At 40.5% G+C, this 26,557-nt stretch overlaps 1 protein-coding gene across 2 annotated transcripts; it reads left to right on the top strand.

The window, feature by feature from the left end:
- Positions 1 to 13: 13 nt before the first annotated feature.
- spef2 (sperm flagellar and cilia associated 2) lies at positions 14 to 25,915 on the top strand. 2 transcript variants are annotated; one of them, XM_087812256.1, is made up of 38 exons: positions 14 to 717; positions 974 to 1,076; positions 1,162 to 1,333; positions 1,951 to 2,082; positions 3,140 to 3,216; positions 3,279 to 3,453; positions 4,019 to 4,207; positions 6,376 to 6,563; positions 7,422 to 7,599; positions 9,034 to 9,256; positions 9,322 to 9,395; positions 9,461 to 9,512; positions 9,583 to 9,617; positions 10,615 to 10,718; positions 11,734 to 11,981; positions 12,047 to 12,101; positions 12,161 to 12,315; positions 13,245 to 13,385; positions 13,452 to 13,588; positions 15,075 to 15,202; positions 15,805 to 15,943; positions 16,015 to 16,152; positions 17,702 to 17,847; positions 17,914 to 17,955; positions 18,024 to 18,087; positions 18,151 to 18,210; positions 18,269 to 18,374; positions 18,728 to 18,862; positions 18,926 to 19,064; positions 19,124 to 19,196; positions 19,258 to 19,414; positions 19,483 to 19,589; positions 21,111 to 21,293; positions 21,362 to 21,454; positions 21,538 to 21,711; positions 22,594 to 22,809; positions 23,908 to 24,030; positions 25,357 to 25,915. In XM_087812256.1, exons 1-38 carry the CDS (start codon positions 660 to 662, stop codon positions 25,426 to 25,428), a joined length of 4,791 nt encoding a protein of 1,596 aa, XP_087668382.1. In that variant the 5' UTR covers positions 14 to 659; the 3' UTR covers positions 25,429 to 25,915. The 2 variants fall into 2 exon arrangements, with proteins under 2 accessions (XP_087668382.1, XP_087668390.1); XM_087812264.1 differs by lacking the exons at positions 14 to 717; positions 974 to 1,076; positions 1,162 to 1,333 and adding an exon at positions 1,597 to 1,800.
- The last annotated feature ends 642 nt before the right edge of the window (positions 25,916 to 26,557 follow it).

Below are 26,557 nucleotides of genomic sequence, written 5' to 3'. Positions count from 1 at the left end.
TTTTATGGAGGTAGATTTGTTTCTTTATTATTTAATCTCAAAATAATGTTTCATTAATAAAAAATAAATAAATATATATATATACATTTGAATTAAAATGTCAATCATATTTTATTTGATTACCTTAATCTATTTTAAATTTAAATGAATTTTATTTTTTGTATTTAAGGTTTTTTTTTTTTTAATAAAGACTATAACGATGAATATTTCCTCTTTTTTTAACATTTAACCGAATTTCCTCTTAATTGTAAAAGTATACATTTCTTTAGATATTGTTTGTTTTCTATGTCTTTGTTAATTTAAATCAAACGAGACGAATCCCCTGATTTTTAACCCTCATCATCATCATCTTCGCTTCTCAAGTGTCGCTAAAAATAACTTCCCCTGCTGACTTGAAAAAATGCAGATCCTAGATCTGTTTAATCGGTGTCGTGCCTCGGGTCCTCTACCTGTTGTCGGCAGTAAGAGCTGATCCAGAGTCAGCAGAGTAAACACCTGCGCCGACTTTTTCTCGGGCTCGTCAAATGGTTGTCGCGTCTCCATGACAACCGGCGCGCACTCGGGACTTCTCGTTTCTTAGCTGCTATATTAGCAACAACAACAACAACACAAAAAGCTAAAGTTTATTTCGCTCTTCGATAATATTCCATTGAACCGAGATGTCTGACGTTTTATGCCGCTGGTTAAACGAGGACTTGCGTCTGTCGAAAGCTGTTGGTAAATATTATTTACTAAATACGTTTTTACTAAATACGTGTTTTTTGGCTAATCTGACGTTAGCATCCATTAGCTTCAAGTTAGCTTGTAAATGCTGACGTCATCTCGGTGGTTAAAAAGTGGTTTATAAACATGAAATTAATTAATCTAATGTATATTAAAGACGCCATTTAGATTTGTTTAAGATTTGTACACCTTTTATCTAAAAAGCTAGGCTCATATTTCTATGTAAAATTAATGTTTTTACTCTTCACAGATTCAAAAACATTTGCAAAGGATTTTTCCAATGGATACCTTATTGGTGAACTACTCCATAAATATCATTTCCAGAGTGATTTCAGTTTGTTTACAAAGAGAAGGTAAGAGTCACTTTTCTAAAAAAAACAAAACCTTGTATGCTTAAAATCATTTTTTAAAAACCTTTGTGTTTTCGTCTTCCTAAAGCACGCCCGTCTCCAAGGTGAACAACGTGCGGCGTCTCCAGCCGACCCTCCAGACTCTGGGAATCCCTTTGGACGCGGAGACGGTTCAGGGTCTGATGCAGGAGAAGCAAGGCGTCGCCGCGCACCTGCTGTACCGACTCTACGTCGCCCTGCAGCACAAGAAGACGGGAGAGGTCAGGGTCACCAACCATCTCAAACCAAACATCTCAAACTAAAAAAACCTCTGACCAACGACGTCCGTCTTTATAAACCGACTCGCTAGAATAAAGTGTTTAGTGACTCCTTTGTGGACTTTGATGTAACCTCATAGCAACTGGTGATAGTAGACAGGATTGAATTATGAAGTATCATGTAATAGAGGTGTTTAAAAATATAAGGCAACCGTTTAACTAGTCACTCAGAAATAGTGATAGCAACCTCCATTCAGGTAGAACATTTTAACGTAAATAAATACAAAAAAATCCAAATTTACTCATGGAAATATGTCGTGTCAGTCATAAACGTAGACTACGATCCATGATCTACTGGATCATAATCTAATGTAATAAATAAGTTTTTACTGTAGTGAACAATGGAAAGAGGAAGTCGACAAAAAGCTACTTTTGAACCCCTTGCAAATGATTGACGCTAAGATTTCTTGGTAATTGATAACTTTATCATGTTTCTTCCAACAACTAAAACAACCTGCAACAACTCATCGTGACTGGAAACTTGTTGTCATTGAATTCAATTTAATTCTGGTGTTTTTCGTCACTTGTTTTCGGCCGTAAATCCATCTCCTGTGCTTCAGGTTTGTCGTCCGCCACACGGTGACGTCGCGACTCACGCCGACGTCCAAGTGCCGAAGCCGCCGCCGTACACCAACCTGAACAACATGAAGAGGAAGCAGAAGCTGCAGCTCCGTCGGGAGGTGGAGATACAGGTGAAAGTCTTGTTGCACAAACGATGATAAGATCTGTTATCACTTTTGCTCCACCATCTTATTACATGATTCTCTCCCCGGAGACTTTAAATGAACACGGAAGCAAATCAGTGTTTGTTTGTCAGAATATTTAATAGTTGAATTTAACATTTCAAATGTTGAATTATTTTATTGATTTAATTCAACCACATCATTTCTATATTGGATGGTTAAATGTGTTTAATATTCTGAATTATTTAAAGAAGAAAATCATACAAAAAAAAATACTGAAAAAAATACTGAAAATCATAGAAAAAAAGTATATAAAATAATAAATAATAATACATATTTGTAATTGAATTATTTTATTTTTACACATGGGAATGTGATACTCTTATTCCATTGCACAATTTATTGTACTGTTGTAGTGTATTAATTTAATGATTGTAGTTGTGTATACGTGTAAATAAAAGTAGTTCATTTTGTAAATAGTACATTTATTTGATTAAATTATTAAGGAAATTATATTAAAAAAAAACGTTTTAATATAGAAAGTATTTGATTAAATTATGTTTTTTTAAAGAATTCGATTAAATATTTTGAATAATTAAAATCAATAATTTATATGTTGAAAGGCTCAGTTTGTTTTTCTTCTTTTCTTATTAATATTTAATTAAAAAAAAAGAGTATTTACAAAATTAACTACTTTTATTTACATGTATACATTTATATTGTAACAATAATTAAAAAATAAATTGTGCAATGGAGTAAGAGTATCACACTCCCATGTGTAAAAATTCTATTCAATTACAAATATTTATTATTATTTATTATTTTATATATGTTTTTTCCATTAAGAAATGTAGTATAAAATGTTACATAATAAATACATTATTCAACCTTTTTAAAATACAAATGATTGAATTAAATTATTTTAAATAAAAAGGGATATTTGATAAACATTTAAATAAAAAAACGATGAGTGTTGATTATAACCATAACAATATTCTGCACTGATATACTTCTGTAGATTTCACATGTGCAGGATATTGTCATGACTTCCTGTTTGTCTCCACAGAGAGTCCAGAGTGAAATAGCAAAGTTTGAGACCAACAAGAAGAAACTGGTTCCGACTGGCTTCGCCTCCAACCTAATGTAAGACATGATCCACAAACACACGAGCTCATGAAGATCATCCACGTTTGTTTCTGCCTCAGCGTCGAGGGTCCCAACGGCGCCGAGAACGGACTGAACATGAACCTGCAGTACAACAGCCAGTACATCCAGGAGATCCGCCAGCGCATGAAAGAGAACGCCATCGACAACGAGCACCGACAGAAGAGGAGAGACAGGTTCCTGGTGAAGCAGCTGAAGACGCAAGAAGTTCACCAGGTAAAAAAAACGTGTTAGAAAATATCGATTCAGTGATAAATCCTGATATTTTCTTTTTTCAATACTTTATCGACACAGCACGTTATCGCTTTTAATTTTTTTGGCTTGCATATCTTATTGTACTTTTATGGTTTATAGTCGAGTAAAGTGTTTTTAAATTAAAATACTTATATTGTTTATTATTAATATGCATATATTCAGGATGTTTGTTTTTGATGTATGTTTTTGTGTTGCAATTAAACTTCCTGCCTCTAGATGGCAGCAGTCATTACTTTCTCCACAGCTTAAGAAGGGATAAGATCCTGCGAGATCCCGACTATGACTGAGGACGAGAGGATACAGTGACTTCAGCAGCTTTTAAAGCTGATGTTTGGACATATTTTGGTTTGAAAACAAAGCAGTTACGACTTCTACGGCTTTAAAAGTTTTCATCGATCAGGTTTCAGTGTAGTTTGCTTATGTTTCAAACAACTTGGTTTGGACCCGACGGAGAACTCAACGCTCGATGACGGTTCACTTGTGTTCTGAAGATGATTTGAAACTCGGCGGCGTCTCTTCCCTTCAGGAGGCCCAGAGCGAGGAGCAGCTGGTGAGACGCCTCACGCGTCAGACTCAGCAGGAGCAGCGTCTGGCCGTCCAGCTCCTGCAGATCCGCATGCAGAAGGACGTCATCATGGAGAACCGTCTGTTCAGGGAGCGCCAGTACCAGGAGCAGCGAGAGAAGGACTTCCAAGATGCTCTGGACAGGGAGGCGGTGAGATAGGACCTGAAACAGTTCATGCAACTCCTCTGATGCTCGGGTTAATCTTCTCCATGTTACCATGATCACGACCATTCCTTTTCCCTTAGTCGCTCTTATTTCCAACCATAGTGTGTGTGTGTGTGTGTGTGTGTGTGTGTGTTGTTGTGATGTGTGACTCTATTGTATCATCAGTGTGTGTGTGTTGTTGTGATGTGTGACTCTATTGTATCATCAGTGTGTGTGTGTGTGTGTGTTGTTGTGATGTGTGACTCTATTGTATCATCAGTGTGTGTGTGTGTGTGTTGTTGTGATGTGTGACTCTATTGTATCATCAGTGTGTGTGTGTGTTGTTGTGATGTGTGACTCTATTGTATCATCAGTGTGTGTGTGTTGTTGTGATGTGTGACTATTGTATCATCAGTGTGTGTGTGTGTTGTTATGATGTTGGACTCTATTGTATCATCAGTGTGTGTGTGTTGTTGTGATGTGTGACTCTATTGTATCATCAGTGTGTGTGTGTGTTGTTGTGATGTGTGACTCTATTGTATCATCAGTGTGTGTGTGTGTGTTGTTATGATGTGTGACTCTATTGTATCATCAGTGTGTATGTGTTGCTGTGATGTGTGACTCTATTGTATCATCAGTGTGTGTGTGTTGTTGTGATGTGTGACTCTATTGTATCATCAGTGTGTGTGTGTTGTTGTGATGTGTGACTCTATTGTATCATCATTGTGTGTGTGTTGTTGTGATGTGTGACTCTATTGTATCATCAGTGTGTGTGTGTTGTTGTGATGTGTGACTCTATTGTATCATCAGTGTGTGTGTGTGTTGTTATGATGTTGGACTCTATTGTATCATCAGTGTGTGTGTTGTTGTGATGTGTGACTCTATTGTATCATCAGTGTGTGTGTGTTGTTGTGATGTGTGACTCTATTGTATCATCAGTGTGTGTGTGTTGTTGTGATGTGTGACTCTATTGTATCATCAGTGTGTGTTTGTTGTTGTGATGTGTGACTCTATTGTATCATCATTGTGTGTGTGTTGTTGTGATGTGTGACTCTATTGTATCATCATTGTGTGTGTGTTGTTGTGATGTGTGACTCTATTGTATCATCAGTGTGTGTTTGTACAAAATTCTCTTTTCATTGAAACATTGACATTAGAAAATGATCTTAAGCTCCGCCCACCGAAAACTGGAGATGAAATCTTGTTGACCATAACCACACATATAAATGTATCTACCTTTATGTTATTTTTGGCCATTTAGGCCTTATCTAAAGGATTTTCCTCGATTGTTTACATTTTAATCACGTAAAAGTATCCATAAACTAAAGCTGACGAACATGAAAAGGTATATTTGTGTAGAATTTGTCGTGAACCAAAGTGTTTCTCAAAGTGTTTTAATAATAGAAGCTAAGATGGAACAAAGAGAATCTTCACTGTTTAGCTGCTTATAGAAGGTCACGGTTTTTCAAGTGTTATTGTCGCTTCATTCACAAGTGAAGGGATGTGAAGACAATAGTAGCAGCGTAACCAACAACACAAAACATAACAAATGTTATAGAATCAACAATAATAATAAAAACATCAATAAAGTTACACTATTCTTGAATCCTCTTGAAGGAGTTAAAGCTAATAACGCTCTTGAAATGACGATTTAATTGCTTCCATATTTAAGATGATTCATGTTTATATCTTAAGGGAAAAATGGAGGATTATCTTACCTTAAAACGGGAAATTATTTGTTAAAAATGTCTTGTTCGAAGTGCTATGTCAGCATTGTAGGTGTCATGTGACTTGAAGAGTAAATTGAGTTTCGCAGTATTAGAATATTTGTCTGTCAGTCGTATTTAGTGAGTTAACTTTAACCAAACAGTACAACAATTGTGTCACATCAGTGTTAAATGTGTGTAGAGATGTGTAGATGTTTCTTGAATATTTATATATTTATTAGGGTTGCTTCTTGATTCTTGAATCAGAATAATCACAGTATTTTTTTTATCAGTACTCGATCCTCGTGTCTTTCCTTCTTCACTGTATCGTCTAAACGTCTGTATCTTCTTCTTCTGTGTCTACAATAAATGGCGACCGTCTTGTCAATCTTCCTCTCTTCACGAGTTCACTTTTCACGACTGCTTCTCCCCCCGACCCCCGACCCCTGACCCCTGACCCGGGTCCAGGCTCTGGTGCGACAGGCTAAGCTGGACCACGCCGAGGAGATCCGTCTGGAGCTGGACTGCTGCAACAGGATCGCCGCCGAGCGCGCTCAGAACAAACGCAAGAAGTTCTTTTCCAACTGCAGGGAGATCCTGGAGCAGATCATCGATCTGGCCACCAAGGTCGGGGAGTTCCGGACGGTCAACGGCGAGTACGGAACTGATCTGAGCGTTTGTTTCTTTTTGTGCTTTTACACGTGAAACGTTTACATGACGACACATGGTTTCAATAAACAGATTAATTGTTTAAATCCAAATTAACTGTTTAAGTAACTTCAGACAAATGTTCTCATAACTTAAATCTAAGTTAGATTCTGGCACCGAGACAGACTGGCTTCCTGTCCAGGGTGTCCCCTGCCTCTCGCCCTATGATACTGGGATAGTCTCCCCGCAACCCCTTTAAACAATAAAGCGGTAGAAAATGAATGAATAGTTAAGATTCTGACAAATTTTCAAAAGACTAATCGATAATTTCTGCCATTGACAGAAATATATTGTGGATATTTTTCTTGTTATACTTAAGATAAGAAGATCACTTTAGCTAATAACAATTAGCCAGTGTTCAAATTTTAATTGTTAGCCTTGAATAATTATTTAATTTGACAATATTTTGAATTCTGTTTTTATCCGTGAACAATTTCTTGTTTAATAAATAATTAAGTATAACGTCATCTTGAATGAAAGAGATTATTTAAAGCCCTGACTGTCTTTTTTATTAATTAATAAAGTAATTAAACAAACTATCGTAGTGGACGGAGATTTTAAATCATGTAAAATATATATTGTAAATAATAAAAACAGTTAATCTGAAATTGTCATAACACATCAATCACTGTTTTTTAATTGTATAAATTTTTTAACCACAGCATTTTTGGTTACATTTGTTATTCAGGAATGGATTTAACTGTAAAAATAAACTTAAAAAATATCTTTTTATAATAAACCTGAAGTAGGATAATTAAAATAAACTCTGATTCAATGGAGCCTGTGTTTTGCTCCTGGACGTCCAGAATCGTTCCGGCCAAGATGATGCGCGAGTGGCGCGAGCTGATGATGAACGACCTCCCTCTGTACGAGCCCATCACGGAGGACAGCAGTCAGCCGCCAGAGTTCCAGTTCCCCACCCTGGACGAGGTGGAGCTGAAGAAGCTGGAGCTGCTCAACAACCAGGACTACGACGAGTACATCGTGAGTGAGATGGAGAGAAAAACATTATTTATTTAAGGCCTGATCACTAGATGTAGCAAAATATATGTATATTATGAATAACAAGCGATGGAAAAAGTTACAATATGATAATAATAATAATGAAAAATTAGGTGAAAATCACTAAAATATACATTTGATTAGATATTTTTTTAAACACTTGACACAAAAATTCAGTTCAGTTCAGTTTATTTTAAAAGATTAATGTAACATTATTTTTTAACAGGAACAATTTCAGTTAATTTCTTGATTTAAATCATTTGTTCAACGTTAAACAATTCTTTGATTTCAACGTTACTTTTACTATTAATCCTAGAGTCATCTCAGGGTCAAAGTGACCCGAAGCCCCGAAAACAAATGTGTTTTTGTGGCATCCCTTGTGTTGTCTCTGGGTCAAAGTGACCCGAAAGGCCTGAAAACAAATGTGTTTGTGGTATTCCTTGTGTTGTCTCTGGGTCAAAGTGACCCGAAGGGCCTGAAAACAAATGTGTTTGTGGTATTCCTTGTGTTGTCTCTGGGTCAAAGTGACCCGAAGCCCGGAAAAGAAATGTGTTTTTGTGGCATCCCTTGTGTTGTCTCTGGGTCAAAGTGACCCGAAAGGCCTGAAAACAAATGTGTTTGTGGTATTCCTTGTGTTGTCTCTGGGTCAAAGTGACCCGAAAGGCCTGAAAACAAATGTGTTTGTGGTATTCCTTGTGTTGTCTCTGGGTCAAAGTGACCCGAAAGGCCTGAAAACAAATGTGTTTGTGGTATTCCTTGTGTTGTCTCTGGGTCAAAGTGACCCGAAAGGCCTGAAAACAAATGTGTTTGTGGTATTCCTTGTGTTGTCTCTGGGTCGAGGTGACCCGAAGGCCTGAAAACAAATGTGTTTGTGGTATCCCCTGTGTTATCTAAGGGTCAAGATGTAGTGAACACAGAGGAACAAAAGGAAGAACTGATAACATCTGTCGTGTTTTAGCAGCGTTGAGGGTCAAGATCAAGGGTTTAGGAGCCTTTTAGGAAGAGAAAAATGTATTTTATTTGGACAAATCTAAACAATATTGATTACTATTGAGCGCTTTAACGTGTGTATATGCTGGAAAGTTTTCTCTTTACACTCCGGACACATCTCAGGTTAAAAAAAACCCCAAAACAATGAAGAGAATCCCCCATAAAAAATAGACCAAAAAAATAATCTCATTTAATTTAATTAATCATAAACAATCTTCAACTCATTCAAATGTGTATAATTTTCCTCAAATGTTTCCTCTCTTAACTGCCAGAGTCGTATCAAGGGCGACCCCTGACCTTTAAAGTTACACAATATGTATTTATTCCTAGTTGTTCCAGTACCAACAAACACAATAATACAACTCTATAGACTACAAACCTTAACAACCATCAGATCACCAACCTTGATATTGTCTGATGCTTCAGGCCATGATGGGCGAGTGGGCGTGGCCCCCCGAGGCGGGGGATTCGTGCCCGCCGCCGGCCAACAACAACATCCTCGGACACGTCGTGGCGAACCTCAAGACCCTCGTGGAGCCCCCCGCCCAAGAGCACTCCAAACCCAAATACCCCCACTTCCGGATCAAGGCGTGCATGCTGGGAAAGTTCTGTGCCGGCAAGACGACCTGCTTGACCACGCTGGCCAAAAGTAAAACAACAAAACAGTTCTCCAGGATTCAAGCACCTTTCTAAAGTGTTAATGATGTCTTCCAGCTCACACGCTGCACGTGCTGTCGGCAGAAACCTTGATCAAGGAGGCTCTCATGATGTACCTCGTCGTCTCGGAGGTACAGTCGTTTTATTTCTGTAGTTTCACTGAATAACGCCATGATTCTCCTCCACATACAAACAGGAAGTGGAGCAGCTGGAAGGGAAACGAATAAAAGCCAATATATCAAAACAGGGTAAATCACAGTAGAAGTTTGAGCTGAATTTTCTTGTGATTTATCAGGATTTTTTTTACTCTTTTTTTAGAAAAAGATCGTCATGAAGAGAGACTGAACACTCTGGTAAGACTTTTGTTATGTAAATATCTTTAAGACTTATATCAGTGTCATCAATATATGGAATGATCGATTTTTACATTTCAAATATTGGAGGTTATTTTAATTGAAATGTGTTTTTATAATTCAATATTTTTTGATAATTGAATTTTAGAAAATAAATATTTATTTAAATTAGGTTCGATATTCTAGTTCCAATAATTTATTTTTATTTTCTAATTACAATATTTTTCAGTTTTAAACTGAATGAAAATGTTCTTACAATAGTGACACCAGAAGAAAACAAAAGCGTCCCGAGATATTGTGTTGAACTTTTTAGCCAATCATGAAACTACTGAATTAAATCATTTAAAAAATAAAGAAATGCTTAAAAAAACATAATTTCAAATATATCGTAAAGATGCGGACAGTTTACATAATACATCACATACAAATAAAGCAAAAACACAATAATGTACACACACACATGGCAATCTAATGATGTCAATGATGGCCAAATACCCGTCTGGTACTATCAGTGCGAGCAGGACTGGTCTAAAAGCCAGTCTCTGCGTTTTTAAACCCAACCTATGAAGTACCATTACTGTGTTGCAGTATTTTCATTTAAAAACCTTTGTCTCGTTTTGTAATGAACCGTCAGAAGTAGACTTTTATGAGAGTAAACACATGTTATAATAACTACTATGTTCAGTTGAAGTGTTGAAGTGAAGGTGACTATAGGGTGAGATCGTCAAAACTCTATCAAACAAGTGATCAAAATCCTTTAACTATATAAGAAAGACAGTGTTTTTAGAGGCTCTGTTGATCAAGATTATCTTCATGTTTGTTATCTTTCCACAAACATTTCATTCTGTCAACAGTTTTACTCTCATTCAAACTCTATATCATAAAAATTCCTTATCTTATCTTAAACATGTCTAAGTGTCACTAGATTAACTCGCATCTATCTTGAGGAAACCATGTTTCAGGCGACATAAGTTTAAAAATGTGATTCTTTGAACAGTTGACCAAACAAGTGGCTCTGGGAAGAGCTGCTGACAAGGAGATGAGAGAAGGTCATCCTATCTCCAATGAACTGGTGGTGGACATCATCGCAGAGGCCATCAGGTACGACAGGACCTTCTCAAGTATTAGAACCTGTTCATCCCAGAACTGTTCCATCATCTCTCTATATCAAACAATGGGAGGGAGGGAGGTGGATGGACAGATGGATGGATGGAGGGAGGGAGAGAGAGAGAGAGGTGGATGGACGGATGGAGGGAGGGAGGGAGAGAGAGAGAGGTGGATGGACGGATAGAGGGAGGGAGGGAGAGAGATAGAGAGAGAGAGAGAGAGAGAGGTGGATGGAGGGAGGGAGGGAGAGAGAGAGAGGTGGATGGACGGATAGAGGGAGGGAGGGAGAGAGATAGAGAGAGAGAGAGAGAGAGGTGGATGGAGGGAGGGAGGGAGAGAGAGAGAGGTGGATGGACGGAAGGACGGATGGATGGAGGGAGGGAAAGAGAGAGAGAGGTGGATGGACGGATGGAGGGAGGGAGAGAGAGAGAGAGAGTGAGAGGTGGATGGAGGGATGAAGGGAGAGAAAGAGGGAGAGAGGTGGATGGATGGATGGAGAGAGGGAGAGAGAGAGAGGTGGATGGAGGGAGGGAGGGAGGGAGAGAGGTGGATGGATGGATGGAGAGAGAGAGAGAGAGGTGGATGGAGGGAGGGAGGGAGGGAGAGAAAGAGGGAGAGAGGTGGATGGATGGATGGAGAGAGAGAGTGAGAGTGAGAGGTGGATGGAGAGAGAGACAGAGAAAGAGGTAGAGGGAGGAAGGAAGGGAGAGAGAGAAAGGTGGATGGATGGATAAAACATTTTTTTCGATTATGATGAAAGACACTGGTTTAGATTTTCAGCAGTAATTTTTTGCATCGTACGCACCATCAGAGACATTCGATACATCAACGTAGACATGGTCATGGGTAACAGCGGTTACCATGGCAATAAATGAAACCAAAGTAACCAAATAAAAGGTCACAGAGAGTTCAAAGGTGAGACTGTTATAATAACAAATAACCAGTGTTTGAATCGTCGAAGCTTCTTCCTGATAAATGATCTAAAACCGTCACACTGACATGTGTTCAGACAACTTCCTGCCGAGTGCGGCTGGATCCTGGACGGCTTCCCCGTGGACATCTACCAGGCCCACATGCTGGAGGACGCCATCTCGGGCTCCCGTCCGGCCAAGAACGAGGTGGTGATCAAGAGGACGGACCTCGCCACCGACCCCAACCCTCCCAAGCCGCCGCCGCCGCCGCCCCCGGCTCTGGACCTGATCGTGCTGCTGGACATCCCCGACGAGACGGTGGTGAAGCGAGCCGTGAACAAACCCGGTGAGTTCGTGAAGACCTTCATCCAGAGGTCACGCCTTTGTTCATCCATGTTTCTTCCACTCAAGGTCACGACACCATCAACACGGAGAACAGTTTGCTGCCGACGCAGATTCCTCACAGGTGACCTTCGACCTCACGGCGTCCACGCGTGGGCTTCACGTCGACCTCTGTCTCCTCAGGATCACGGCCTTCCAGGAGACGTGGCCTAAACTGGACGAATGGTTCGGGGAGAAGCAGAGCATCCTGCACCGAGTCAACGCTGACGTGAAGAAGAAGGACCTTTACAAGAAGGTGGAGAACATCTTCCTGCACATCATGATGCAGACGCACATGGGTGAGTCACTGGGATGTGTGTGTGTTAGTTTGTGAGGTATATGTGTGGGTCTTTCTGTGCGAGTGTGCTTGCTTGTGTGTTTTAAATGTGTGTTCTTGAGTGTGTGCTACTGTGTGTGTACGTGTGTGTTAGTTTGTGAGGTGATGCATATGTGTGTGTCTTTCTGTGCGAGTGTGCTCGCTTGTGTGTTTTTATGTGTGTTCTCAAGTGTGTTACTGTGTGCATGTGTGGGTGAGAGAGTGTGTGTGTGTGAGTTAGTGTATGTACCTGTTTGTTTACGTGTGTGTTAGTTTGTGTGTTTGGGGATGATGTATATGTGTGTCTTTTTTTGTGTGTGCTCGCTTGTGTGTTCGTGTTTTTTAAATGTGTGTTCTCGAGTGTGTGTTACTGTGTGCATGTGTGGGTGAGTGAGTGAGTTAGTGTGTGTGTGAGAGTTAGTGTATGTACCTGTTTGTTTATGTGTGTGTTAGTTTGTGTGTGTGTTTGTTGTGCCTGTTTCTGTGTGTGTGTTTGTGATATGAATGTGTATCTGTTTCTGTGTGTTTGTATGTGCATGCATGTGTGTGCGTGTGTGAGTGAGTAATTGTATGTGTGTGTGTGCGTGCATCTGTCTGTGTGTGTGTGTATATTTATGAGTGTGTATTTTTATGTGTGTATATATGTATGTGAATGATTGTGTGTGTGTATATTTATGTGTGTGTGTATATTTATGTGAATGATTGTGTGTGTGTATATTTATGTGTGTGTGTATATGTATGTGAGTGATTGTGTGAGTGTATATTTATATGTGTGTATATATGTGTGTATACATGTATGTGAATGATTGTGTGTGTGTATATTTATATGTGTGTATATATGTGTGTGAATGATTGTGTGTAAAAACCTTCTCATTGAAACTAGCTAACTAACTAGCTACTCTACCGTCGCAGCTAAACTAGCCATGGAGGAGCTCCACAGAACCAAGTCTCCCGACAGCATCTCCAGCTCAACCACTTCATCTTCAGACTCACCAGGTCACACCAGACACGACCACGACTCACACCACGGGCACCACGGTCACTCCAAAGAAGGTAGAACATCAGAGATGATCCGAGAGTCGCTGCTCATCTACTGACCTTTGATACATGTGTCAACAGCTCACTCTCGTCACGGGAGCCACAATTCTCACCACGACGACTCACCGAGCAGAGATCATGGACACGTCAAGAACATACATGAATCTTTCCATCCTGGGTCCACCAGCTGGGTCTATGTGGATGTACCGCTGCCCCCTGTAGGTCACAACTGGTTAATGTTATCAATGTGTCCATGCGTATGTGCGCGTGTGTGTTGTTGTGATGTGTGACTCTATTGTATCATCAGTGTGTGTGTTGTTGTGATGTGTGACTCTATTGTATCATCAGTGTGTGTGTTGTTGTGATGTGTGACTCTATTGTATCATCAGAGTGTGTGTGCTGTTGTGATGTGTGACTCTATTGTATCATCAGAGTGTGTGTGCTGTTGTGATGTGTGACTCTATTGTATCATCAGTGTGTGTGTGTTGTTGTGATGTGTGACTCTATTGTATCATCAGTGTGTGTGCTGTTGTGATGTGTGACTCTATTGTATCATCAGTGTGTGTGTGTTGTTGTGATGTGTGACTCTATTGTATCATCAGTGTGTGTGTTGTTGTGATGTGTGACTCTATTGTATCATCAGAGTGTGTGTGCTGTTGTGATGTGTGACTCTATTGTATCATCAGTGTGTGTGTGTTGTTGTGATGTGTGACTCTATTGTATCATCAGTGTGTGTGCTGTTGTGATGTGTGACTCTATTGTATCATCAGTGTGTGTGTGTTGTTGTGATGTGTGACTCTATTGTATCATCAGTGTGTGTGTTGTTGTGATGTGTGACTCTATTGTATCATCAGTGTGTGTGTGTTGTTGTGATGTGTGACTCTATTGTATCATCAGTGTGTGTGTGTTGTTGTGATGTGTGACTCTATTGTATCATCAGTGTGTGTGTTGTTGTGATGTGTGACTCTATCGTATCATCAGTGTGTGTGTGTGTTGTTGTGATGTGTGACTCTATTGTATCATCAGTGTGTGTGTTGTTGTGATGTGTGACTCTATTGTATCATCAGAGTGTGTGTGCTGTTGTGATGTGTGACTCTATTGTATCATCAGTGTGTGTGTGTTGTTGTGATGTGTGACTCTATTGTATCATCAGAGTGTGTGTGCTGTTGTGATGTGTGACTCTATTGTATCATCAGTGTGTGTGTGTTGTTGTGATGTGTGACTCTATTGTATCATCAGTGTGTGTGTGTTGTTGTGATGTGTGACTCTATTGTATCATCTGTGTGTTGTTGTTGTGATGTGTGACTCTATTGTATCATCAGTGTGTGTGTTGTCTTCATGTGTGTCATCATTGGTCTCCATTTCCAAGGGACTCGTTGTATAAACAAAGCGGGGCGTGATTACAGCTGGAGGAGGAGTGAAGCCATTATTACATCATAATGGACTCTCGTAACCTCTCGTTCGCCCAGATTTCAGAGCAACTTTATAAAGTAATAATTGTAAAACATGGTCATGATGAAGAACTTACTGTGTCTTGGAGAATATTTACTACATGAGAGGAGAGTTGTAGTTTCACATTAGTTAACCTTTAAATTTAAAATCTAAAGATTATTCCCCAAAATAAAATATTTCACTCATAACCTGAACATTTTCTTTCGAGATATTAAAAGTGTTTATTCATACTCGGTCATGGTTGGTCTGCAGGAGGTCCCGAGGTTCCTCTTCCATCACTGGACGGCCGTGTGTGACACGTACGTGAGCAACATCCAGAGAGCGATGCAAGAACTACGAACGCAGCGCACGGTCGTCAACCGTCACATCTACAACATCAGGTATTTGAAAACGGAACAAATCATGCGTTTTAACCATTTTAGGTTTCTTTGGTTCTGTTTTCTGATCTATTTGTTGATATTCAGTTTTGTTCTTAACACTTTACAAATCCTTGTTTCTTGGATGTTCATCATTACACAACTTATAATCTCTACCTATAGAAAGCATACATTTAACATACAGACAAAATTAACTGTCTGGACTAAAATGAGTTTCACTTTTCGGCCTTATTCGTCCACAAAGGCCCAAAAAGTCCTGAAACGGTGATGAAACTACTACCTTGTTACTATAAATATGCTCCGTTTCTTCGTCTCATGCCGAGGAAGGCTTTAATTCAGAGCTTCATAGCTCAAGTATGGCTTTTAAAAGTCAAAGTCTGGATCCGATCACTGATGGAAGGTCTGACCATGAATAGATCTGAAAGTAAGAACCAGAATTTTAAAGTTGATCCTGAAAGAAACTGGCAGCCAGTGAAGAGTTTGAAGGAGAAATGTGAGTTCTTCTACTAGAGCGGCTCAGAAATCCTTCGATTATTTAGAATCTGTCTTGATCGGCCGTAAACGAGTCCACACCAGCAACACGTTAACACCTGAACCGTCCACAGAGAGGAGTTCAAGCATTACCTGGGACGTCCCGACCTGAAGCAGGAGATCGTCAATCAGTGGCAGAACGACTTCAACAACATGCCGGACGACATGAGGGACGACGAGGACACCAAAGCTGAGCTCCATCACCGCTTGGATGTGAGGAAGAATGGATTCCATCCCGGAGAGCGAGGTGTCTTTCTTTCTTTGAACGGTTGTTGTGTTCGTAGGAACTGAGGGAACAACTGTGGGAGATAAGTGACCGACGTAAGGAGGAGAACGAGGAGGAAAGGTCTTCTCTGATGCTAGAAGGATGGTTGGAGGAACACACAGCATGTATCGTCAACCATCACTCCAGGGTCACACAGGTGAGAACTGTTATCAGGTGCATTAGTTTGTTTTAAGGGTCTGAAGAAATGACTCAAACATAAATGAAAAAACATATATGACCAATTCATCCGTCCATTTGTGTCCTTCTGACTGTGTCAGTCCCTCAATGTCAGTCTGTCTGTCTGTGTCCATCAGTCTGTCTGTCTCTCTGTGTCCATCAGTCTGTCTGTCCATATATCTCTGTCTATCTCTCTGTGTCTGTCCTTCTGTCAGTCTGTCTGTCTGTGTCCATCAGTCTGTCTGTCCATATGTCTCTGTCTGTCTCTCTGTGTCCATCTGTCTGTCTGTCTCTCTGTGTCCATCAGTCTGTCTGTCTCCCTCCATTTGTGTCCGTCTTTCTTTGTCCATCAATCTGTCCATCTGTGTCCGTTCGTCCGTCTGTGTCCAGCAGTCCCTCTGTCCATCCGTCTGAGTCTCTCCGTCTGTGTCTGTCTCTCTGTGTCCATCTGTCTGTCTTTCTGTGTCCATGAGTCTCTCTGTCCCTATTTCTCTGTCTGTCTCTCTGTGTCCATCAGTCTGTCTGTCTCCCTCCATTTGTGTCCGTCTTTCTTTGTCCATCAATCTGTCCATCTGTGTCCAGCAGTCCCTCTGTCCATTCGTCTGAGTCTCTCCGTCTGTGTGTGTCTGTCTGTGTCCATGAGTCTCTCTGTCTGTCTCTCTGTGTCCGTCCTTCTGTCTGTCTGTCCATCTGTCCGTGTCTGTCTTTCCGTGTCCATCAGTCTGTCTGTCCCTCCATTTGTGTCCGTCTTTCTTTGTCCATCAATCTGTCCATCTGTGTCCATTTGTCCGTCTGTGTCCAGCAGTCCCTCTGTCCATCCGTCTGAGTCTCTCCGTCTGTGTCTGTCTCTCTGTGTCCATCTGTCTGTCTTTCTGTGTCCATGAGTCTCTCTGTCCGTATTTCTCTGTCTGTCTCTCTGTGTCCATCAGTCTGTCTGTCTCCCTCCATTTGTGTTCGTCTTTCTTTGTCCATCAATCTGTCCATCTGTGTCCGTTCGTCCGTCTGTGTCCAGCAGTCCCTCTGTCCATTCGTCTGAGTCTCTCCGTCTGTGTGTGTCTGTCTGTGTCCATGAGTCTCTCTGTCTGTCTCTCTGTGTCCGTCCTTCTGTCTGCCTGTCCATCTGTCCGTGTCTGTCTTTCCGTGTCCATCAGTCTGTCTGTCCCTCCATTTGTGTCTGTCTTTCTGTGTCCATCAATCTGTCCATCTGTGTCCTTTCATCCATCAGTGTCCAGCAGTCCCTCTGTCTATCCGTCTATGTCCATCAGTCTGTCTGACTGTCTGCCCGTCTCTATCCATTGGTGTCGTCATAGCTCGGATGGTAGAGTTGGTTGCTAGCGGTCCGAGAGGTTGCGGGTTCAATCCCAGAAAGGCGCTAAACAAATAGACATTATTACTCTGTCTGTCCATCCATCTGTGTCTCTCCGTCATTCTGTGTCCATCCGTCTGTCCGTCCATCTGTTTCCCTGTGTCTGTCTGTCCATCCGTCCATCTATCTACAATAATACAACAGAACGGTCATTGTCTTCCAGGTGGAATTGAACCGCTTCCAGGACACGCTCTGTATTCTGAGGGACTATTACCTGAGCATGTACGGTCAGGTGCCGCCGGCGCCGCTCTTTGACTGGGCTTGTATCGCCCTGATCACCACGCAGGAGCTCAAGAAGCCGGAAGAGAGGCAAGACTCATAATAATCATATTGATCTTATATTTATTTACATTAATAACTCATGGTTGGTTACAGCGCGACCGAGTCGTCGGACGGGTGTCCAGAAGAGAAGAAGAAGTGAGTAAGAAACGTCTTATCGATCTGAGATCTTTGTGTTCGCAACTATGTTTTTTGTATTTTCACAGACATGCAGAAAACACCTTTCGGGTCTTTACACTGACGGGCGAGGACCAGATGGAGATATTAAAAGTACTGGAACATGTTTGTTTGAGGTTCTGACTGATGCTGAATGTTTCTTTGTGTCGACTCAAGACGCTGCACGAGAAGTTGAGGACGGATCACGAGGAAGGAATCTCAGCCATTAACAAACTGGTGATCCATCATATCTTCATCGAGTTTCGTTTTATCGTAACTTCTCTGGTCTCCTCAGGTGTCGTCGGTGCTGCATCTGGGCGTGTCGGAGATCAAAGAGCAGAAGGAAGTTCCTCACTTGTCCCCGACGAACACGAACCACGATAAAGATCCGCACAGAAAACGTACGTATGTTACGTTACAGTATATTTAGACATGATGGTGAAAGAAGAAAACAATGAAACCTGAAGAAGAATGTTGTGTTTTTAACTGTAGTTTCTTTGCCAAAGAATGTGACTCGTCTCTAAAAGTTTTTTTATAAGTTTCAATTTTGTTCGATTTACGGTTAAGTTTACCGTAAAAGTTGGGGTTAGATTTAGGTTTAGGGTCAGTGTGGTGGTTAGGTTTAAGGTACGGGTGAGAGTATAGCTTAGGGGTTCGGGTTAGGTTTATATATTGAGATACTTCTTCGTATAAATGTATTTTTTGCCTCTTGTTTGCGTGCGACTCTAAACTCACCCGTGTTTACCGTCCGCAGATACGCCGTCGCCCCCTCCTGGCAGCAGCCCGACACACGACGAGAAAAAGATTTCTCCTCATCATGACAAAATAAAAAACAAAGAAGTCAGGAACAAAGTACACAAAGAGTACAAAGCTGGCCTGAACCACGAAGGTTCGGGATAATGAACCATCTTATGGAGTCGCTATGACTGCTTCATAATAATTGATCTCTCAGGACAATCGGCGAAGGTGCGGATCGCTCTGGTCAAAGGTCACGGCCTGGTCTTGGTGGAGTCCTTGAAAAACCGAGCCAAATACATCTTTCACAACATGAAGGAATGTTTAGAAGCTCATTACCTGGCGGAGATGAAGAGGTACCTGGAAGCCTCTGGACCCGCAGACAGAAGCTCCAACATATTCTCGTGTGTTGCAGCATCAACCAGCTGGCCGAGGTGGTCCGACATCACATCGAGTCCGGCGCCAAACTGCAGAACGAGCTGGTGCTGGTACGTGTCTCGCTCGCTCGTCGACCCTTCAATCGTGTCCCATCGTCTTCTGCTCGCCCAGGAGTGCACGGACTTCTACATCGACGGAGACTGCCAGGTGTTGGCCAACGCGCCGCCTCCTCCTCGACCTCTGCCCCTGGAGAAACCCATGCACTCCACCCTGACCGTCGTCCAGCTGGAGTCCTTGTACTACAACCTAAGACACGTCGCTCCGTCAGGTATTCACCGACCACATGCTGGTGCTTTTGACTCTTAGAACTCAATTCTCGTTTCGTCTGCGCTTCAGGATTCCTGTCCAGCTCCGATTTCTTCCACTTGATAAAGGAGATCATCTCCATTAACGTAGGAATGACCAACTTCCCCGACGCCTGGAGCAACATGACGGACGCGCAGGTACGAACCACACGATTACGTCTTTGTCATCAGGAAGTTATGCTCGACGAACACACCTGCATCCATGATTTCACTTACCGTATTTTCCGGACTATTAGTCGCAGTTTTTTTCATAGTGTGTCCGGGGGGGCGACTTATACTCTGGAGCGACTTATGTGTGAAATTATTAACACATTATTAGCGGTATATCATTTCACATGTTATTTTCACACTAAACCACCAGAGGGCGCTCTAGGCCTGTGTTGATCATTTCCACGTTGAAGAGGAAGCATCTTCTACCTCCGGAGTTAGTTAGTTGTTTAAAAGTGACACGAGGATGAAGAGTTATTTGGAGTTACACGGATGGTTTGGTAAACTTGTTAGTTATTTATGCTATAGTTCTCTGAATAACTCTTCATATGTTATGTTAACATACCAGGTTCTCACTTCATGTAACGTAACATTATTCTGTTGTTGCCTCTAGTTTTATTTTAAATTGTCTTTCAAGATCACATGTCTGTTCTTGGTGTTGGATTTTATCGAATAAATTTCCCCCAAAATTGCACTTATACTCCAGTGCGACTTATATATGTTTTCATTTTATATGCTTCTTTATTATGCATTTTATGGCTGGAGCGACTTGTTCTCCGGAGCCACTTATAGTCGGTTCACCTGGACGCCCTCTTGTCAAACGACAGAACAACTGAAGGCTAATAAAAGGACTGAGAGCTGGTTATTTCATCTATTCTAAAGGGAAATCCATCGTGTCATTAGTGTTGTTGTTACCTACGGGATGCCAGAAGTGACATTTTTAGGTCATGAAAAAAGAAATAGAGAAGAAATAAAGACGCAGACCAGAGCAAGAGTAAAAATACATGTCAAAGTACTATTAAATGGATGGAAATACACTTTATGGCTAAGAGTCAATAAATCCACAGATGTGTTTATAAATAAGGACGTAAACACTGAAGAGATAATCAATTTAAACTGTTATTGTGCAGTTGATGACCCTCAGTAATGATGGATCGCTGCCATAAATTGAAAGTAAATGGACAAATAATTGATTCGTCCATTTTCCCTAATTCCCTTATGGGGTCGCGGGGAGACTGGAGTCTATCCCAGCTTCATCAAGCGTGAGGCGGGGGACACCCTGGACAGGATGACAGTCTGTCTATAGACGCACAAAGACACACAACCATTCACACACACACTCATCCCCAAAGTTCTCAATCTACCTCTGTATGTTTTTGGACTGTGGGAGGAAACCGGAGTGTCCGGAGTAAACCCACGCAACACGGGGAGAACATACAAACTACACACAGAAAGGTCAAAGGTTGCCTCCCTCCTGACCTGGAAGCGAACCGGAAATTTCTTGCTGAACAAATTCCACAAACATTAACTCAAAGTAAACCTGGTTAACTGAGTATCTTTGTAGTAGCAACCATGTTAGTTGAGAGAATTTCAAGTATATACACTTCTCTTGAGCGTACTCAGAACTTCTGAATATATCTTTCATTGATTTCTATTGTTCTTAACTCGCAGTTGTCTGAGATCACCTTCATGCTCACGGACGAGTTCGAGCTCGTGGACTGGCGTCAGTTCCTGCTCAGTGCTGCCCTCCCGTGGCCGTTTCCAGGCTCTGCGCACCTGCTGCTGGTGCTGCAGCGCTTCATCGAGGCCGACAGCCACGACTCTGGCTACGTCAACAAAGAGCAGTTCCTGGAGGTGAGTTCAGAGACTTGGTTTCTCTTGGACGTAGAAAACGAGTCTTAAATACGTGATTCAATCCCCAGACTGAACTGTGGTTCTCCAACGAGAGCGTCCAGTCGGCCTCGGAAGATCCTTCTGAGCCTCAGCCTTATGATCGGCTGTTTAACCTTCGCAAGGTCGTCTGAATATCCTCACCTTTCCTCCCATTATACACATCCATCTACGCCTCATTACTCACTGTTGAATCTCCGTCTTCTAGTTCTTCTTCCAGCTCTTCGCCGAACACTGTTGCTCCTCCCCCGCTCGCCTGGACTACAGGTACATGTTCCAGTACTTCGCAGCGGATCCGAACCCAAAGCAAGGATTCGTCAGAGCGCTGAGCTTGAGGATCGGACAGTCTTTGAAACAACCAGTGTCCAACCTTCTGGTCATGGTGAGGGAGATCTTCGTCGAGAAGAATGTGTTGATGTGTGTCACGATACAATGATACGATTTATAGTGATAGTGTAGTAACAAGTATATATGTGTAGTATTGTCAAGTACTTGACTCTGGTGTTGTGATAGTGTAGTAACAAGTATATATGTGTAGTATTGTCCAGTACTTGACTCTGGTGTTGTGATAGTGTAGTAACAAGTATATATGTGTAGTATTGTCAAGTACTTGACTCTGGTGTTGTGATAGTGTAGTAACAAGTATATATGTGTAGTATTGTCAAGTACTTGACTCTGGTGTTGTGATAGTGTAGTAACAAGTATATATGTGTAGTATTGTCAAGTACTTGACTCTGGTGTTGTGATAGTGTAGTAACAAGTATATATGTGTAGTATTGTCCAGTACTTGACTCTGGTGTTGTGATAGTGTAGTAACAAGTATATATGTGTAGTATTGTCAAGTACTTGACTCTGGTGTTGTGATAGTGTAGTAACAAGTATATATGTGTAGTATTGTCAAGTACTTGACTCTGGTGTTGTGATAGTGTAGTAACAAGTATATATGTGTAGTATTGTCCAGTACTTGACTCTGGTGTTGTGATAGTGTAGTAACAAGTATATATTTAAAAGCTGCTGGACTCACTGTATCCTCTTGTCCTCAGTCATCACTGGCATCTTGTTTAATTTTTCCTTACGCCTTGGAGGACACACACATTACATTGAACTGTAAACCATAAAATAACTACGATGACAAACAAATGATTTGAAATCACAAAAGAAAAATCTGTATCGTGTCAATATATCAACATTGTATCATGATACTTCTGAAGTACTGTGAGGCTCAAATACCTGTCTGTGTAAATGACACGAGCGTTTGTTTCAGTCCATGAACAACCTGGAGGAGTCCTCAGAGTGCAGCACCTCCGACTACATCGGCGAGTGCATCGAGAAGATCACGCCGTGTGCTGTGAGCAACTCTGCTGAGGAGGAGCAGCTGGTTTCCATCCCGTGTTTCCTGTCCGTCATCTCACACAAGATCATCAAGAACAGAGACTCACACATCCCTCCAGGCTGCAAGAGTCTGGAGCACAACACGGAGGTCAGTGACTCGCTTTCTAAAGATGTTTAAAGACTCGCGACATGATTCTTAAACTGGTTAATGGTTTAAAACATAAACAATTTTAAACTTATACAGTTCAAGGCAAAGGAAACTGCATAAGAAACAATAATGAATTTTTTTAATTGAATAAAAAATCCAATATTGATTTTGGTACAATCTGAATAATTAACTTTCTATAACCCTAATGAATGGATGGATAGTAGGATAGATGGATATACAGGTGGATGGGTGGATGGATGGATGGATGGATGGGTGGATGGATGGATGGATGGATGGATGGATGGATGGATGGATGGATGGATGGATGGATGGATGGATGGGTGGATGGATGGATGGATGGATGGATGGATGGATGGATGGATGGATGGATAGTAGGATATATGGATATACGGGTGGATGATAGAAGGAAGGATGGATGGATGGATGGATGGATGGATGGATAGTAGGATATATGGATATACGGGTGGATGATAGAAGGATGGATGGATGGATGATGGATGGATAGAAGGATGGATAGATGGATAGAAGGGTGGATGAATGGATGGATAGATGATAGGAGGATAGATGGATAGAAGGGTCGATGGATAGAAGGATGGATGGATGGATTGATAAATGGATGGATGATGGATGATAGAAGGGTGGATGGATGGGTGAATGGATGGATGGAAGGATAGAAGGGTGTATAGATGGATAAACTTAATAATGGTGCAGAAGAAGATTATTATTTGTTTGTACTGACACTCGATGAGTTTGTTTCTCATAAAAATATGAGAAAATATTATTTTAAATTCTCTCTTAGTTTGATATGTGTTAGTGTAGTGCCCAGATTCAGGAAATACTTTTACTATTTATATATATATATATATATATATATATATATATATTTGTCTTGGTATTATTCTGTTCATCTTTCAAATGCTGCTAAAAACTGTATTATTTGGATGAAACAAGTTGTTTATAATTCAGTCTTATCTTGAGTCACATGGCCATGTGACCATGTGACCATGTGACCATGTGACCATGTGACCATGTGACCATGTGACCACGTGACCACGTGACCACCTTCTGCTCCTGCAGTACCTGGAGAATGTGTTCAAAGATCTGGGCTACAAACCGGACGACTACGCTCCGTACTCCATCCTGTCTCAGCACCCAGAGGTGGAGGAGCTGATGGAGGGATCCTTGCAACACCAGCTCATCGTGAGTCAGCGGCAGATATTTAATAAAGTTTAGAATAATAATAAAAATAACAACATTTTCTTTTTAAATGTTTATAAAAAGTATTTTTCACTTTTGAATTTAATGATTCCGCTTTTACAAGGAAGTTTTCTCTCATTTTTGACTCGATGGATCTTTTTTTCTCAACATAGTTCAACTGTGACGTGTCTTCAGATACATTCGTTATAAAACACTTTAAATACAATTTAATTGAATTAATTTCAATATTTAAAGTGTTTTTTTTTGTTTATTTAATTCAAAAACTTCTTTATCAAAAGGTTACGTTTGGATTTTATCCTATCATTGAGATCAATAATTTATGTTTTAAAAGACTTTTGGTGTTTTTAAATAGATTATAGTTGCTTTTTTAAGGGCGTTAGAAGGTTGTTGGTTCAATTCCAGGTCGAGACAACCTTTCTGTGTGTAGTTGATTGAGAACTTTGAGGAAATTGTCCATAGGTATGAGTATGTGTCTGAATGGTTGTCTGTCTTTTTGTGTCCTGAGACAGACTGGCATCCTTTCCAGGGTGTCCCCTGCCTCTCGCCCTATGATACTGGGATAGACTCCAGTCTAGAAAAGGAATGAATATATGTTTTTTTTTTTATTCTAATATCAACAATTCAACAAATGCAAGATTTAATATAGAAACTATCAAGTTCAATAATGGAAAAAGTCAATAAAAAAATCAATATTTTAAGTTTCAACATTATAAATAAAATGTGTCTCAAGACACTTAACTTAACTTAACTAAGACTATGTTGGAGAAAAGAAAAACAGATCCATCGGTCAAATCCAAACTTCCTTTCAAAAGAAAAATTATTGAATTCAATTATGAGGAAACTTAATTTAATTCAAAAGAATATAAACGTCTAAGAATAAAAAAATTCAAATTGTTATTTTTTTAATTCAATGTTTAATCAAGCGTCAGCGTTAATCTGACGACACTGTTTAACTGTTTAGATTTTAGACTTTCTTTTGTTGTCATCGCACAGAAAACACGGCAGTGAAACTGGCAACGAAATTTCGTTGCTCGGCAACCGTTAAAAAACACAGCAGAGTGAATGTACAGTTTATATTAAAGTTTAAATATAAATATTAATGAGTTAAAAATAGTGCAATATAGTATAAACAGAATAAATAACGTTTTAAGTACTGTATACAGTAATGTACTGTATATAAAAGTATAAATATAAACAAGTTAACAATAGTGCTAATATGTTATAAATAGAATAAATACATAATATTGTAAATAAGTCATATTTCATTTTTCTAGCTGTTTTCACTCGTTCTTCTCGTGTTTCTCTCAGAACATCCACAGAGTTCTGCAACAACCCAACCAGGACGAGTGCGAAGGAAGTCCCACCATCGCCGTGTCCTGAACACACTCACTCACTCCTGGAGCGTTTACACGTGGAGCTGTTGACCTCATTACTGGAGAGGTCAGAGGTCAGAGGTCACCGCCAGGGTCACACCACAGTGGAGCGACAACAACAAGATGGAGTTTATCTTCTCATCTGGTTCTTACTGACGGTGACCTTCACTCACGTGAGGTTCTTTCTTCTCGTCTTCGAACTCGTTCCTCAAACGTTCTCGCGGTTTCCGGGGAAACGTGGAGATGGTTTCAGCGAGGAGGTCCACGGACGCTCGGCTCGACCTCGGGTTTGTCGAGGAACACGTCGGACGAGCAGGAGTCGCAGCGTTGAGTAAAACCTGATCCTCGAACTTCTTCGATACGTTTCAACATTTAAAACATTTATTCAGAAAAGGATCGGATTGAACTGGTGTTTGTGTCGACGTGGGAACATGAATACAAACATGTGTCTCTCAGGTTCGTCACTGTTGAGATGAAATAAATCAAAAAATTCATGTTTAAAGTTTTCGTTTTCAGGTTCACGTCGTTCACAGTAGTTTCAACATCTTTACTCGCACAAAGACACATTTTGAAAAACTTCATTAATTGTTAAACTAATGTTGTCCTAAAATATAAAGAGGCGAATTCTGATGGTTTTTGGGGGATTTTGGGGGAAAAAATGATGGCGATTCTTCACCCCAAATGTGGACAAAATTAAAAGAAACAAATGAACTTTTTATATGAATTGTTGTTGTTTTTTTTGTTCTGTTTTCAGGTTCAAAGTCATTTTTGCGTCTTTTCTGTGAAAGTGTTCGACTGAAGACTGTAACGTGGACCAGGTCCTCGTAGATCGTGGTCCACGTTAGTCTGTAGTCGAACCAGAACCATTAGAACAATTTGAACAACTTTGAAAGTGAACGACATGAACCTGAAAACAGAACAAAAAAAACTAACAATTTATATTAAATGTTCATTTGTTTCCATTCATTTTGTCAACATTTGGGATCATTTTAATAAGAATTGACATCATTTTCTGTGAAATCCTTCAAAAAATCTTTTAGGAAAAACGTTCATCTTTGTATTTTTTTTATATTGAATTTAAAAGGCTTGGAATTAAAAAGTAGTGAATAATTGAAATTATAATATAACAAATATTG

Source organism: Callionymus lyra, chromosome 1 (assembly GCF_982586985.1).
Source record: "Callionymus lyra chromosome 1, fCalLyr1.hap1.1, whole genome shotgun sequence".
Lineage (NCBI taxonomy): Eukaryota > Metazoa > Chordata > Actinopteri > Syngnathiformes > Callionymidae > Callionymus > Callionymus lyra.
Note: the sequence above shows the minus strand (reverse complement) of the source record. Positions and strands in the feature narration are given on the sequence as shown.

What these genes read in the sequence shown, in the direction of transcription:
- spef2 (XM_087812256.1), top strand. Translation starts at nt 660, where the DNA reads ATGTCTGACGTTTTATGCCGCTGGTTAAACGAGGACTTGCGTCTGTCG. An exon ending in GCGTCTGTCGAAAGCTGTTG is followed by an intron (nt 718 to 973) that starts GTAAATATTATT and finishes TACTCTTCACAG; the next exon opens with ATTCAAAAACATTTGCAAAG. An exon ending in CTCAAGAAGCCGGAAGAGAG is followed by an intron (nt 17,848 to 17,913) that starts GCAAGACTCATA and finishes GGTTGGTTACAG; the next exon opens with CGCGACCGAGTCGTCGGACG.